Source organism: Suricata suricatta, chromosome 10 (assembly GCF_006229205.1).
Source record: "Suricata suricatta isolate VVHF042 chromosome 10, meerkat_22Aug2017_6uvM2_HiC, whole genome shotgun sequence".
Taxonomy (NCBI): domain Eukaryota; kingdom Metazoa; phylum Chordata; class Mammalia; order Carnivora; family Herpestidae; genus Suricata; species Suricata suricatta.
Genome location: NC_043709.1, coordinates 168,811 through 183,712, shown reverse-complemented (window position 1 = coordinate 183,712; position 14,902 = coordinate 168,811). Strand labels below are relative to the sequence as shown.

Here is a 14,902-nt window from a genome sequence, read left to right as displayed (position 1 = left end):
CTTCTGCCTGGCCCTCCTGGATACTCACTCTGGAGGAAGCCAGCCACCTTGTAAAAGCCCAGTCACCCTGAGACTATACTGTGCCTGAGAGGCCAGGTGTAGATGCTGGTTGACGGTCCGAGCTGAGCTCTCAGTCAACAGTCAGTATCAACTGCCAGCCTTGTGAGTGAGCCGTCTTCGATACCCAGGCCCGCTGATCTCTGACTAACCACACCATACCAAAAACCCCAGACAAAGACTTTCAAATCCCAAATTTATGACCGCAAAACTATAAGCAGAATAAAATGTTTTTTTTTTAAATCAACTAAACTTTGTGATAATTTTCTACACAGCAGTAATAATTGGAACAGGCTCAAAGAACTGTGGGTGTCATGGTGATAACAGTGAGAAAGCAAGAAAAATAGGAGATGTTGGTCACAGAACTGGATACTTAAAACCAAAATTCAGGAGGTGGTGAAGTTATTGGTTATGACAGCATTCCCCATAAAGTGTAGCTCTTAAGTTTTTCATCTTTATTATAGATTTCTGTTCATATTTTCAGCCACTGGAATTTTTACTTTTTTGTGGGACTTCTATGGTATATGTACAGAATAAAAGCGGATTAGTTTGCATTTATTTATTTTCTAATCTATGAGAAAATTGTCAGAAAATATCCTCTGACTTTTTAGAACTGATCTGTAATGAGGATTGCTGAAAAATTATTGCTATTTCATTTTCCCACATAAGCCCAGTCAATTTTGTGTTTTGTAGTAACTGTCCATACCATTAGTGGACCATAGAGTAAACCAAATTATTAGAGTGGTAGCATTGTTTAAGGGTAGGAAAAACAGTCTGGGTGGTCAGGAAGGCAAGAGGAAAACCAATAGTGCGTGGGGCCCACAAGCTGGGGGAAGAATAAACTTCAAGGAGGGATTGATCAGCTTTCTCTCTGGATCTTTTATTTCATCCATACAAGGATGCCATGAAGGTCACATGAAGCGACACGTGTAGATTTGTTGAAATGTAGGAGATGTCAGGAGCATAAGCCCTTTCAGGAGATTTTGTCTTTTCTTCAATGTATCCCTGAGATGGAAAGAGCAGAGTCCTGAAAGTTTGGGAGGAAATGCATCCCAGGGTGAGGAGCAGGGAGAGGAGGAACATTGAATGGTCATGATTAGGAGCTAGGGCTCCATGCCTGGAGCTTTACATGTGTTATCCCATGCGATCCTCATAGCATCAGTGCATAGATGAAGAAATTGGGGTCCATAGGACTGAGTAACTTTGCCATGTTTAGAGAATTGATGGCTAGATAAAGATTAGTACCGCAATCCCTCAGACCCTAAAGCTGGCGACCTTCCATGTGTGCTCTGGGAACAGATAGAAGACTTCAAAGGTAAAATTAGGAGTGGAAGCCCCAACCTCATGACCTTTATACTCTTGGAATCTGTAGGCATATAATCCAATAAGAGGGAGGGAAGTAAGGGGAGAGACTTGAAGAGGATTGTAAGAGTGATAATTTGGGATGGAATTCAGAAATATAAGGCTTCAAAGTTGGTGCAGTTCCAGGCAGAAGTAAATCCAGAGGCTCTTTATGGAAGAGGTCACTAGAGTTGAAAGAGTTGAAAACAGTTGACTTATCAAGGTAAGTCAAGGAATTGTCTTACCAAGGTGTTGTTGGGTAGGCCATTTATGTGGATGTCCAGTTTCATGACAAGACAGGAATGAAAAGAAGTTTCTGGGAAGTTGGGGTAAAGACTCTGTGAATTCTAGGGAGTAATCTGGAGTTTTGTGGGGGAAAGTCATGGGGTTGTTAATATGTTCAGACTCCCTGAACCTCAGAAATGGGGAATTTCCTTAGTGCTCCTAAAATGGAGAAGATAGCATGGTGACAAGGACTTACTGGCCCATTTATGGAGTGGTGAAGTCCATAAGCCCTCTCATTCATTCATTTGTTCACTCACATATTTGCTGAATACATGCTGTGTTCCAGGCTCTGTGTTTGAAGTTTGGAGGTTCAAAGAGAGATAAGATAGTGTCTCTGCTCTCCTGCAGTTCTCACTCATTAGGGAGGATAACATAAACTATTAAGTAGCATTCTTATAAAAATACCATAATTGGCACAAAATGTAAATTGTGATTGGGCACAAAAGCAGGCAAAATCTGCCCTTGGCTATAGGCCTTCTTTCCCAAAGAATGATGTTGCCCTTCCCAACTTGCAAGATCTCCTGCCTTGGGGTTTCCAGCCATTAATCATTCAAGCGCCACATCCTTCCCACAGAAATAATTTAGACAAAGAAATGTCAGCACACATAATTTTCATCAAGGGGGGAAAAGGATAATTTCATGGCACTCTTGTTGAAACTCCAGCTTCCTTCTTTAGCCAAATCTTCTCCACAATGTCTCCCTAAACTGCCCCTCCAACCTGTCTTTGTCAACTGTACTCATAACACAGATCTGTCCCCCCCCTGACCCAGTACCTGCCCACCCTGACCTAATATAACTCCTTGAACTGCATTTCAACCATCACTGTCCCCACACAGCTCCATATCATCTTGAACACATCAGTATCCTGAACAATGCCAATCACATAGTTGGTGCTCAAGAAATAGGTTTTCTAATTGAATGAACATAGCGTCAGGGTTATCTCCCAATGCCCATCAGTACCTCTGTCCAGTCTGCGTTGTCTGTACTGTGTCCTGAAAGTTCAGGTTTAGCCCCAGTCAGCATCCTCTGTGTGATTATCTTCGAATCCAGCCAGGCCAGCGTCCCTTGGTCATATGTCTCTGTCCAGCACGGATCAGCAACATTTGGGAGAGCAACTCCTTCAGCTCTGATCCGCTCCCTTCGGGGAAATAGCTCCTCCAACCCCAGTCAGCACGTTTTAGGGATAAATCTCCGGTGGCCCAATCAGCACCCTTTGTGGGACAGCTCCAACCAGTCTCGATCAGCACCCAGAGGCGGACAGCTCCTCCAGCCCCTTAGGACCCGCAGCCAGCCCAGCCTAGGTCTCCATACCCTCAGACCTAGGCTTGGGACCCCAACTCTTCTGATTCCTCGAAAGGTCAGCGCATCGCCGGGTCCACACCCGCCCCTCACGAGCCCTTCCCTCCAATCCAATCCCCCAGTTAACCAGAGGTCTGTGGACGCAGACCGCTGCCTTCCTCCACTTTCCCACAGTAGGATTCTCATTTAAAGGTCTCACTGTGTCTCTTCCCATCCGCAGACCCTCCTGTACTTGAACCTGATCCCCCATCCCCGCCAATCCTCTTCTCACTTGCCCTCCCCGAATAAAACCCCAAACCCGATCGTCCCCGAATCAGAGCCTCTCAGTCAAACCATCTTCTCTCCTCCAACCAGCTTCCCCGCCGGCCCCCTCCCTCTCTCCGTTGTCCCCTCCCTCCTCTCCCAGATCCTCCCTTCCCTCCTCCCCTCCCCCTGCGGCGCTGCCGCTCGCCTGCCGCGGTGTCCTGGCAGGGTGTCGAGGTGTGTCGGCGGGCGGGGTGTCGCAGGGCGTGTCACGAGGTGACTCGGGGAGGGCTGAGGACCGAGGGAGGGAGCGACGAAGGGCGTGCGGGGCCGTCGCTCCGCGCACCCCTCCCCCCGCCGCAGTCGGCAGGCCTTTCCCCGGAGAAGATGGCGGATCGGGCGGAGATGTTTTCTCTTTCCACCTTTCACTCGCTGTCGCCGCCAGGCTGCAGGTACGCACTCTGGCGCCCGGGGCCTTGGCAGGCCCTTACCTTCCTGCACCCCCTGCCCCGACCCATCCCCAGCCTCCTCCTACCCGGGTCTGCCACCCCACCCCCATCGTCTTTGGGGACCCAAGCCCCAGTCCCCTGTCTGGTCATAAGGCCTCTGACTCCTGTACCCAATCCTCCTTCCCTTTCAGGGTCTATTTTTGTCCTCCCCTCATCCCCTGTCTGCAGGCCTAATGCCCCCCACTCCCATATCCCGCTGGGACCTTGTGCCGCACCCAGCCGGGGCAGCTGACCCCTCAAGGGTGGAGGACGTTGGCCGAGCCTCTGAGGGGCAGCCTGTCTGGGCAGGACGCCGAACCACCCTCTGTGCTTGGTAGTGTCCTTTTGGCCTTGTTGGCCCTCTCTTTGGTGAAGGTCTGTCTTGGCCTGTAGGGCTTTGGGAGGGAGAGGTGAAATCAAGCCTGGCGCCCTGGGGGAAGGCCCTGAGGTGGGGAGAGGGTTGGACCTTTGGGTGTAGACCTGCCTTGGGCAGAATGGGGAGACAAAGTGGCTAGACTCTGCTCTCAGAGCAGGCCTACCTGAGCGCTGCCCTCCCCCCTCCCGCCCCTGCCACTTCTGCTGCTGCAGCTTCATCTCCCCCTTACCCCCTCCCCCCACTCTGCTCAGACTGACTCCCCTGGGGCTGAAGCTGTGACCCAGAGGGGCCTGCAGCCCCGGAGGAGAGAGGAAGAGGGGGTGGGGAAAACTGGGGGGACAGGTGGTTCCTCTGGATTGGTCATGGCTCAGCTCGTAGGGGGGTCCACTGAAGAGCAGAGCTTGGGGTTCAAGGTGATGGCAGGTGTGGATCTGAGAGTTGGGGTTTCTGGAGACCAGGGGCCTAGCAGCTGGGCTTTCTCCTTAGGACCGGCCTCCAGGCAAGGAGGGAGTCCAGGAGTTGTGGCTCCCTCAGGAGCCCTGTCCGTGTTCTCTGACCCTGGTCCCCTCCCCAGGCCCCCCCAGGACATAAGCCTGGAAGAATTTGACGATGAGGACCTGTCTGAGATCACCGATGACTGTGGCCTGGGCCTCAGCTATGACTCGGACCACTGCGAGAAGGTGGGAAATGGGCTGGGGGCGTGGAACCCTGTTAAGGGAAAACTTCACTTACGCTCTGTTTAAAGCTCACTTGGAGTTTTAGGGTGGGTCTGTGCTCAGCCTTGAAATACAAAATCCTCTGACTGCCCCCTCCTGGCCCAGAGTCTGCCTTGATATCGAACCTCTCTTTTTCTCAGACTATATGCCCTCCACAGAGGGCTGTCCCTAGCATTCCTCCCCTGACCCCTGTCACTGGGCTAGCTTGGGGGAGGGGACATGGGCCTATGGTTTGGATGCCTTCTGTCTTCAGACTACTTTCTAGGAGGATCAAACCCCTTCCAGCTTCCATCTTCTTCCCCTGTCCCCACCTCTCAAGCTTCCATCTAACTGCCTTACATCTCTACCCCTAATCTTTTCTCCTCCCCATCTCCTGCTTCTTCTCTCTCTCCCTTTCTCCACGTTTTTGTCTTCATTCACTCTAGAACATTTCTGAGGAACTGCCATGTGGCAAGTGCTGTGGGCTTCCAGGTGTGTGGAGGGAGAATGGGACAAGTGTGGCCCTTGCTCTTGGGAGCTTGTAACTCAGAAAGTCATAGGAGGCAATGACTGGCCGCCTGAGTGAGGACTGGGTTCCTAGGTGTGCTGAGGGGGAAGGGAACTCAACGGAGACTAGGGCCGTTAGGGAGACTTTCTAGTGGAAATGACTTTGCCCTTAGGGAAGACTAGATGGAACTGGGCAGGTAAGGGAAGTAGGGAGTGGAGGAGAGAGATTGCTGGCAAAGGCCCTGAGGTTGGTGCAGGCTTGGTTTATCTGGGCTATCTTCATGCATTCCACTTGGCATCCACAGGCCAAGTCTTGTTCTCCATGTAGGCGACACAATATGGACTGGGCGCTGCCCGGGTGAGGCTTGCAGCGTGTCAGCGTGTCCACTAATTGTGAACTGCGTTAAAGGGCTATGAAGGCAGGGGTGCTAGTGTCAAACGTGATGAGGTTTGGGGGTAACATGAGGGTGGCAGGTGGGTTGGGGCCACTCTGAGAATCTCTGTCACTTAAGCTTAGGGGTTCCGGGCTCTTACCAAGAACTGGAGTGGTCTTTTTGTATCTTATGCAGATTGAAGAACAGACAGACAAACAAACAACTGCTCAGTTGATGGGGAGCAGATTGAACTGGGTGTCCCTTAACAGTTTTCAGCTTTCCCCTTTCCTGGCACTATTGAGCTCTGGCCCAGCTCTGCCTGTCCCTCCTTCTTGCAGGACAGTCTCTCCCTGGGACGTTCGGAGCAGCCGCACCCCATCTGCACCTTCCAGGATGACTTCCAGGAGTTTGAGATGATTGATGACAATGAAGAGGAGGAGGAGGAAGAGGAGGAGGAGGAGGAGGAGGAGGAAGAGGAGGAAGGAGAAGGGGAAGGCAAGGAGGGAGGAGGCCCTGGCTCAGAGGCCCCTGCCCCAGAGGAGGCCCTGATCCCCTCCCCCTCCCTTGAGGAGCCCCACAAGAATCGGCCCACCACGCTCCACCTGACTACACTGGGAGCCCAGGTGAGCGTCTAGACCACTCACAGCATCCTGGGACTAAGTCTGGGCTTCCAGCATTCTGGGCTCTGCTCATGGCGGCCTGTGCCACCCCTGGGAACTGGAGACCCTCCTCGGCACCACTCTCTTACTGCTGTCCCACTCCACCCCCCAGGACTCCCTGAACAACAATGGAGGCTTTGCCCCAGCGCCTCCAGCTTCTTGGCAGGAAACAGTCCTATGCTCACCTCGCCAGGAGCCCCTCAGAGGTGAGTGGGGTGGTGGCGCTGGTGACGGGGTCACAGGAGGCAAGGGAGGGAGGACGGGAGGAAGGGATCCAGGTGGGCTTGCTAATGCATACGCCTGCTCGACAGAGTCACCTGCCCCCTGCCAGCCCACAGCCGCGAGCCCCTGCGGGGCACAGTTGCCTGTGCACCCAGGTTGCGACTGTGAAGGGAACCAGCCGGTGGGGTCCCCTGCGCCCTGTGGGACCTCGCCCTCCTCAGATCCTGGCATCGAGGCAGACCTGGGAAGCCGCTCCAGCGGGGGCCGTGGGGGCCGGCGCAGCAGCCAGGAGCTGTCATCGCCAGGCTCCGACTCCGAGGACGCTGGGGCTGCACGCCTGGGGCGCATGATTTCCTCCATCTCAGAGACCGAGCTGGAGCTGAGCAGCGACGGCGGCAGCAGCAGCAGCGGCCGCTCCTCGCACCTCACCAACTCCATCGAGGAGGCCTCGTCGCCTGCCTCTGAGCCCGAGCCCGAGCCTGAGGCCCCGTGCGAGCCCCCGCGCCGCCCTGCCTTCCTGCCGGTGGGCCATGATGACACCAACAGCGAGTATGAGTCAGGGTCCGAGTCCGAGCCAGACCTGAGCGAGGACGCCGACTCACCCTGGCTGCTCAGCAACCTTGTGAGCCGAATGATTTCTGAAGGCTCCTCGCCCATCCGCTGCCCTGGCCAGTGCCTGTCCCCCGCGTCGCGTCCCTCTGGGGAGATTGTGTCACCGGCCGGCGAGGCCACAGAGGCCCCTGAGGCAGGTGCAGGGCCAGGCGGCGTGGAGCTGGTGGACATGGAGACGCTGTGCGGGCCGCCACCGCCCGTGCCCTTGGCACCCCGGCCCGGCCCTGCCCAGCCTGGGCCCTGCCTCTTCCTTAGCAACCCCACACGCGACACCATCACGCCGCTGTGGGCCGCTGCAGGCCGAGGCGCCCGTCCTGGCCGCGCCTGCTCCGCCGCCTGCTCGGAGGAGGACGACGAGGACGAAGAGGAAGAGGATGATGCCGAAGACAAGGCCGGGTCTCCTGGAGGCCGGAGCGCGGGCCCCACTGCACCGCTGGACGCCTCGCTGGTGTACGACGCGGTCAAGTACACGCTGGTGGTGGACGAGCACACGCAGCTGGAGCTGGTGAGCCTGCGGCGCTGCGCCGGCCTGGGGGAGGACAGTGCGGAGGACAGCGGCGGCGAGGCCAGCGAGGAAGAGGCAGCGGCTGCACTTCTGAGCGGCGGTCAGGGCCAGGAGGACGCCTCCCCGGACAGCCCGGACCTCACCTTCTCTAAGAAGTTCCTTAACGTCTTTGTCAACAGCACCTCTCGTTCTTCCAGTGAGTGGGAGGTGGGGGCAGGGGGACAGTTCCCGGGGAATGGCAGTGCTCCAGAGTGCCCAGGGCAGCCCGAGCCCATTCAGAGGGTGAGGGCGCCAGTGGGGAGGGCTGCTCTGCCTTCAGTCCCCGATAGGCTGGTTGTCCTTCTGTCCCTGACTTGGGACAACCTACACCAGATCATTGCGGGGAGGGACTTGGCTAGGCCTCCAAGAACTTTCCTTCTCTCACGCCTGATCCTCTGTCTTTCCCTGTTTCTGTCACTCAGGCACCGAGTCCTTTGGCCTTTTCTCCTGCTTGGTCAATGGGGAGGAGAGAGAGCAAACTCACCGGGCTGTCTTCAGGTACCGCCTCCCCATTTGCCGGCAGTGACCCCAGCCGCAGTCTGCAGACCCCACGGGACCAGGGTGGGCACGATGCAGCCAGTGCTGCCCCTCCTCTAGTGCTCTCCCACCTCTGACCTGACCTCAGGTTCATCCCTCGCCATCCGGACGAGCTGGAGCTGGACGTGGATGACCCGGTGCTGGTGGAGGCCGAGGAGGATGACTTCTGGTTCCGTGGCTTCAACATGCGCACAGGGGAGCGCGGGGTCTTCCCTGCCTTCTACGCCCATGCGGTGCCCGGCCCTGCCAAGGACCTGCTGGGTGAGGTCCCATCCCCCAGCAGGAGTTTGCCACCCAGCTTCCCCTCCCCCACTGGCCTGATCTAGACCCCGTATGATACTGTCCCCTCCTTCTCCCACCAGGGAGCAAACGGAGTCCCTGCTGGGTGGAGCGCTTTGACGTGCAGTTCCTGGGCTCTGTGGAGGTGCCCTGTCACCAGGGCAATGGCATTTTGTGTGCGGCCATGCAGAAGGTCAGTCTGGAGGCAGGGGGCCCACCTCAGTCCTGTAGGCTTGCACAGCCTGAGGCCCGAGGCCTCTGATCACAGGGGGTTCAGACTGAGCCTTAGGAGCCTCAGGGGGCAGGGATCCCAGCTCTTATTCAGAGGCCTGGGCAGATGGTCTAGGGCAGAGGGCGGAGCTTGGCAGCTGCCTTCCAGCACCTTGGCATATTTTGGCAGGTTCAGTGGGGCCTCTACTTTTCTGCTGGTCCCTCCTTTCCTTCAGTCCATCTTCTTTTTGTCTGCAAATCAAGACCAACTCTCACACACCCTTTCCTGGGAGTCATTTGCTCACTCATTTGTTCTTAGTCATTTAGTGAGCACCTGGCCGAAGAGCAGGACGCCCTGTACCTGAAAACTCACATCCGGTCCATGGGGCGGGCAGTGAGCAGGCCGGGGGCGGTGCGAGCCGCGGTCCTGTCTGGAGGAACAGAAGGAAGTGGCAGGCTTTACACAGAGAGATGACCTGCTGGTCCTGAGCCCGAGGAACGGCCAAGACCCTTGGCTCCCGTGCTCTGCAGTCAACACCAGGGATGTTCGTCCATAATGCAAACTGTTGCACTAAAGGGAGAGAAAGACACCCGTGTAGGCCCTTAAGACATTCTCTCCCCCAACTTCTTCCCCAGATTGCTACTGCCCGGAAGCTGACTGTCCATCTGCGTCCTCCTGCCTCCTGTGACCTTGAGATTTCCCTTCGGGGGGTCAAACTGAGTCTAAGCGGAGGACCTGAGGTGGGAGTGTAGGGGTCTGAGGTGCAGGGGAGGCTGGGGACCGGCTAAGGCAAGCGGGTCTGATGGAGGGCGGAAGGGTGGCGCCGGGCCCTCGCCTCACCGGGCAGGTGTCTGCCCCTCTGCTCTAGTTCCAGCACTGCAGCCACTTCTTCCAGATGAAGAACATCTCCTTCTGTGGCTGCCATCCTCGGAACAGCTGGTGAGAGCCTCACCTTCCCCAGAGTCCCCACAACCCCCCGGGGCTGCCGCATGCAGTTCCCATCCCCCACTGCCCTGACTGCCCCGCCCGCACCCACGTGGCTCCGTGAGTTGAGCCCTCACATGGCACCCACTCTGCACTGGGCTCGGGAGACATGGATAAAACAAGCTCCCATCTGGTCTGGGTGGGGAAACAGACACATAGACAGGTAAGTGCTAGAAGCATCTATCGGGGCCTGGTAGATGCTTGTATTGGCCCCCAGTGGGCAGACCTGTAGAGAGGTGAGTGAGTTCTCTTGGGACTCAGGTGAGGACTGGAAAGCAGTCTGCAAGCCTTGGAAGATAAGTAAGTAACGGGGTGGGTCTTGGCAGGGAGCCCGCTGAGCCAAGGCTGTGGGTGAAGAGCACGAGGTGTCTCGGGGCACAGTTGGGATGAGACTGGGGGGGGCACCAGGAGAACCTGTGCCCTTGGGCTCTGTCAGAGAGCTCATATTCAGTCCCATTTGCAATGGTGACACAACGTGACTGAGTTGGGCTGACAAGCTGGCTCTGGCTGCTGTGCAGAGTTGACAGAGCAGGTGTTATTGGCGGGCCAGGAGGGTGCTGAGGTTATGCAGGTGCAGTGTCCAGGAGGCACCTGAGAGGTGGGACAGCTAGGACTTTGGTTGATGGGATGTGGACACTGACCTGGAGGGAGAATCAAGGGTGACGGGCCGCCTGGGTAAAGGGCAGAGAGTGGCCCACGTACCAGGAGAAGGAACACAGAGTGAACGGGCCTGATGTCCTGGAGACGTAGCATTAACCACGGATACAGCAAGATCAAATTGGCCTTTTGTTTCTTGGGTCTGGAGTGTAGGAGGGAGGTCTGGAGGGCATGAACCAGTTGGGAGTAGTGGGTGACTGTGGCTGAGGTGAACAGGACAGCCAGGCAGAGCAAGAAGGGGCAGGAGGGAAAGGTGTGAGAGAGCCAAACTTGTAACTGGCTTGGGGATGGGGAGCCACAGGCTTCCTGCCTAGCCAAACCCCTGCCCACCTGTCCTGGCGTCCTAGATAAAGGAAACAGGACATAGCCAGAAAGACAGTGCCAACCAGAGGCTCAAAGAGACTCAGTGAGGTGTGGGAGGAAGCAGGTCTTCAAGGGCATGTGGGGGGTAGGAAGAACAGTGTGCTGGGGCTGAGACTTGTGGCAGATACTGAGTCCAGCATGTGTGTCATTTGGACACTTTGTGGTAAAGAGGGTGAGGAAGGCTCTATCCTTTGTCCAGGGGATGGTGCCAACATTCGGCAGGGTCAGAGCCCAGTTTGCCTGTTTTCCTTTGAGGAGGGAGATGCTGCTGTGCAGGATGCAGAGCTGGAGGAGAGTGCCAGGGCACCTTGGGACTGGTCTGTGGGGAGGCCACGCCTGCACGGCTGACGGGCTGAGGATGGCACTGCCAGGAGGGAAACCGCTGAGCCATGAGCCGGGTCTAGACACCTAAACACGGAGCCAAGTGCAAACCCATGAGAGAAGGATGGTCAGACCAGTGGTTTAGGGTCACTGAGTGGGGGTGGTGGTGGAGAGGAGGGGACCAAGGCGCTGCTTCCTGACCCAGACCTTCCTGATTGTCACTCCAGAACTCAGCAGTCCCTCATGGTAAGGAGGCGCTAATGAAGTGGTGTTAGGTGAAGGATTAGTTCATTTCCGTGTGGAGAAGGCAGCAGGTCTGGAATGTGCTGGGCCTGCTGGATGTGGATGACACGAGTACGTGGCGTGTTAGATCACAGACTGCCGCGGTGCGCCTGTGCTGTCAGACTGGCTGCGTGTCCTTGGGCAGGTTTCTGACCACCTCTGTGCCTCCTCTCCATCATCCAGAGACAGTAGACCAGGGCGCCGACCTCACAGGGCTGCTGTGTTTACGTGAGGTGATAAGAGGAAGTGCCTAGGACTCGAGAAGCAGCACCCAAGTGGCGGCGACTGTGCGTGTGACTGAACACGGCATTTGAGATGAGGCCGTTCAGGGACAGCACAAGCACGGTGTCTTGGCAATGACACTGTCGTGTGGATTCCCATCTGGCGGACCACAGGAGCCCAGTCCGGTCTGATGTGGATGGATTAGCCGCAGTCGGGGGTCTCCAGCCCCAGGCCACAGGGCGCTGACAGCCCTCCCTCCGGACAGTAACTTTTGTTCACATCTTAGTTGAAGAGAACAGGGCGGATTCAGGAAAGGGCTAAATGAGACAGAATTGGGGCAGTGACTAAAAGGTCATGACGGAGCCAGAGTGGGAGATTTCTCTCCATGAAGAGGGTTTTACAGGTTGGGCCAAGCCCCAAATCAGAGTTCAGAGAAGAGCTGCAAGAGTTTGTAGGACCAGAGGTGGGACTGTGCAGGCTCAGGTGGCTCACAGCTAGAAGACAGGAAGGAGGTCCTGCTGTACGCTCTCCGGGGGCAAGCTCCGGGGGCAAGCTCGCTGGGAGCCACAGAGGGGCGGGGCCGGCGGGGCTCCCCTGCTATGAGAGATGACACAGGTCACTCGCTCGTCTTAAGTGCCTAGCACTGTGCTTGCACTGGAACCCAAAAAGCACTTGCAAATCTTGAAGTCCTGTGACCCATACATTTTCCCCTTCCTTTACTCTCTTTCCAAGCCCTCTGTCCCTGACTCTTCTCTCCAGATCTTTGAGGGGGGCCTAAGGTGTGGGTCTGTGCTCTCACGTTCTTCCACACCAATTCCCTTTCAGCTACTTCGGCTTCATCACCAAACACCCTCTGCTGAGCCGCTTTGCCTGCCATGTCTTTGTCTCCCAGGAGTCCATGAGGCCCGTGGCCCAGAGTGTGGGGTGAGCCGGGGTGGGGAGGGTTGGCTGGGAGGCGCGTGGGAACTGGTGCGTGAGTGCCAGGAGGGAGAGCAGGGCTGCGAAGAGTGGCAGGGAGGTGAGGTTTGGGGAGAAGGCCTGGCATGGGGTGGGGCGTTTGGATGAGCGAGGGGAAGGCAGATGAGAAGCAGTAGAGGGGGACGGTTGGAAGAAGCTGGTGGAAAGCAAGTTTGAAGACTTGGGGCAGGAGCCTGGGGGGAGGGTGCTGGAAATGGAAGTGGCACGTTGCCCCCACAGGCCTGTAGAACTGAGGTCCAGGGGTGACATGGGCAGGCCCAGGGGGGTGAGGAGGGAGAGCTCTGGCACGGGGGCGGGGGTGACTCAGGCAGCCCTGAGCGGTGGGCCGATGACGCTCTCTCCCCCAGCCGCGCTTTCCTGGAGTACTACCAGGAGCACCTGGAGTACGCCTGCCCCACAGAGGACATCTACCTGGAGTAGCCGTCGCAGCGTCGCTGCAGGCGCGGCTGGGGCTGGGCGTGTCTCGAGAAGCCACTGCGGCTTTGGCAAGAACCGGATCGGGGGCACATGGGAACTGATGTCCAGGGAGTTTCCTCCGTGCTCCCCAGGGGCTACCGGAGAGAGGAGTCCGCGCCTCTCTACTTTCCCTCCGGTCTGTTCTTTCTGTGTGGCCCTCATCTGCCCCCCGACCTCCTCCTGTCTCCTTGTTGCTGGCTCTGCCCCTCTCTGTGCCTGCAAACTCTCACCCTCTGCTCTTTACTTGGGGTCAGAACTGGGAGGGTTGTAGAGGAAGGCGAGGCTCTAGGTGACCAGTGGCACCAGGCTCCCAGGTGATCCCCTCCGGCCCCTCCCCTGTGATTTATAAAGGACTTTTAATTTTTATAGTGAATCTCAAGGGATTATCTCATCCTTGACCACAGGGACAAAGAGAGGGACGCCCCCCATACTGCCCTACATGGAGCTCAGGGGGAAGCAGGGAGGGGTTCCCCAGAAGGGGCTTGGGGGAGATTAGGAGTAGCTCTGGACGCTTTGCCCAAGCCCCCAGATGCTGGGAGGAGGGTGCCTGCCCTGGCCGCCCAGCGTCCGCTTCGCTGCCGTACACACTCCCCGCAGTCTAGCGCCTCAATAAACTCTCTGCTTGGTGTGACACTGGCTGTTTCTGGGGGAGGGGCGCAGATAAGGGGCGGGGAGCTGCCCCTGGCAGTGGGGACATGACCCCAGGTGGATGGAGTCGTGAGAAGTGCTCCCCGAAGTCATGCTGTGGACCTCCCTGGGGATTCTTCTCCCCAAATGCACTTGATTGGCCGGGGAGGAAGCTGGGGCCAGAGAGAGAGCGAGGGATGGGGGGGCGCTGGTCACATGGACTGTGTTCTCCCACCTGCACCAGAACTCCAGGCTGCGGGACAGGCACGCAGGAGCCGGCATAGCTCAGATCACTGTGTGTGTGTGTGTGTGTGTGTGTGTGTGTGTGTGTGCATGTGCCCGTGTCCATGGGTGTGTACGCATGCTTGTGAGTGTGTGAGGGAGAGCAGGGGTCAGTCTGCTTCGATCTGAAAATTGGTGTTTGAAAATTTTTTCACAGAAATCCAGAAGAAAAGAGGTGGCTATTTTTCACTAGGCCTTTAGGTGGCTGTAGATGCTATCTCCCAGAGAGTGGGCTTTCCCGGTCCCCGGCCCTCAGGTGAGCCCCAGATCCTGGGTGCTGAGGTCAGCATGGGAGGCAGGGCCTCTGTGAGGGGGGGTCTGGGTTCTTCCCCCAGAGCCGGAGACCAGTGCAGCCAGCACAGGGAAGACCACAGGTAAAGGTTGTGAAATGAGAGTGAGCAACGGGAAGGACAGACAGATTCGCTGGATAGAAATTTAAAACTACTGTCTATGAAAATCACATGCTTGGGGCGCCTGGATGGCTCTGGTGGTTGGGCATCTGACTTGATTTTGGCTCAGGTCATGATCTCAGGGTCATGAGTTCGAGCCCTGCGTGGGGTTCTGAGCTGACAATGCAGTCTGCTTGGGATTCTCTCCCTCCCTCTGTCTCTGTCCTTCCTCCCACCTACGTGCTATAAATAAATACATAAATAAATAAACATACTTTAAAAAAAATCACATGCTTGTACTCACAATAAGAGTCGATAAATGGCCCAGACCTTTGGTGCGTGGACAGCCCCACCAACAGAGCAGGGACGGGCTGCGCAGCGGCCATGCAGCTTAGAACCAGGACACGGGAATGTTCCAGCTCTGCCTCTGAGGAGAACAAGCAGAATGTCTGCGAGGAGACTTTCCCACGAAGAAGTTGTGATGAGGCAGAGAGCCCTAGATGTTTGAAACTTGTACCCCACTGCACCTGGGTGTGGGAGCATGACCTCCGACCCTCTGGCCACATCGCCGAAGGGAACCCCCCCACTGCCCTCCGGCCCTCACTGCCCTCA

At 56.7% G+C, this 14,902-nt stretch overlaps 1 protein-coding gene across 1 annotated transcript; it reads left to right on the top strand.

Annotated features, from left to right (window-relative positions):
* Positions 1–3,384: 3,384 nt before the first annotated feature.
* Positions 3,385–13,623, top strand: MAPK8IP2 (mitogen-activated protein kinase 8 interacting protein 2). The gene is made up of 12 exons (XM_029953180.1): positions 3,385–3,677; positions 4,664–4,769; positions 6,004–6,288; positions 6,437–6,530; positions 6,636–7,859; positions 8,125–8,200; positions 8,328–8,500; positions 8,602–8,711; positions 9,365–9,469; positions 9,598–9,668; positions 12,384–12,482; positions 12,884–13,623. Exons 1-12 carry the CDS (start codon positions 3,613–3,615, stop codon positions 12,954–12,956), a joined length of 2,481 nt encoding a protein of 826 aa, XP_029809040.1. The 5' UTR covers positions 3,385–3,612; the 3' UTR covers positions 12,957–13,623.
* Positions 13,624–14,902: the final 1,279 nt, after the last annotated feature.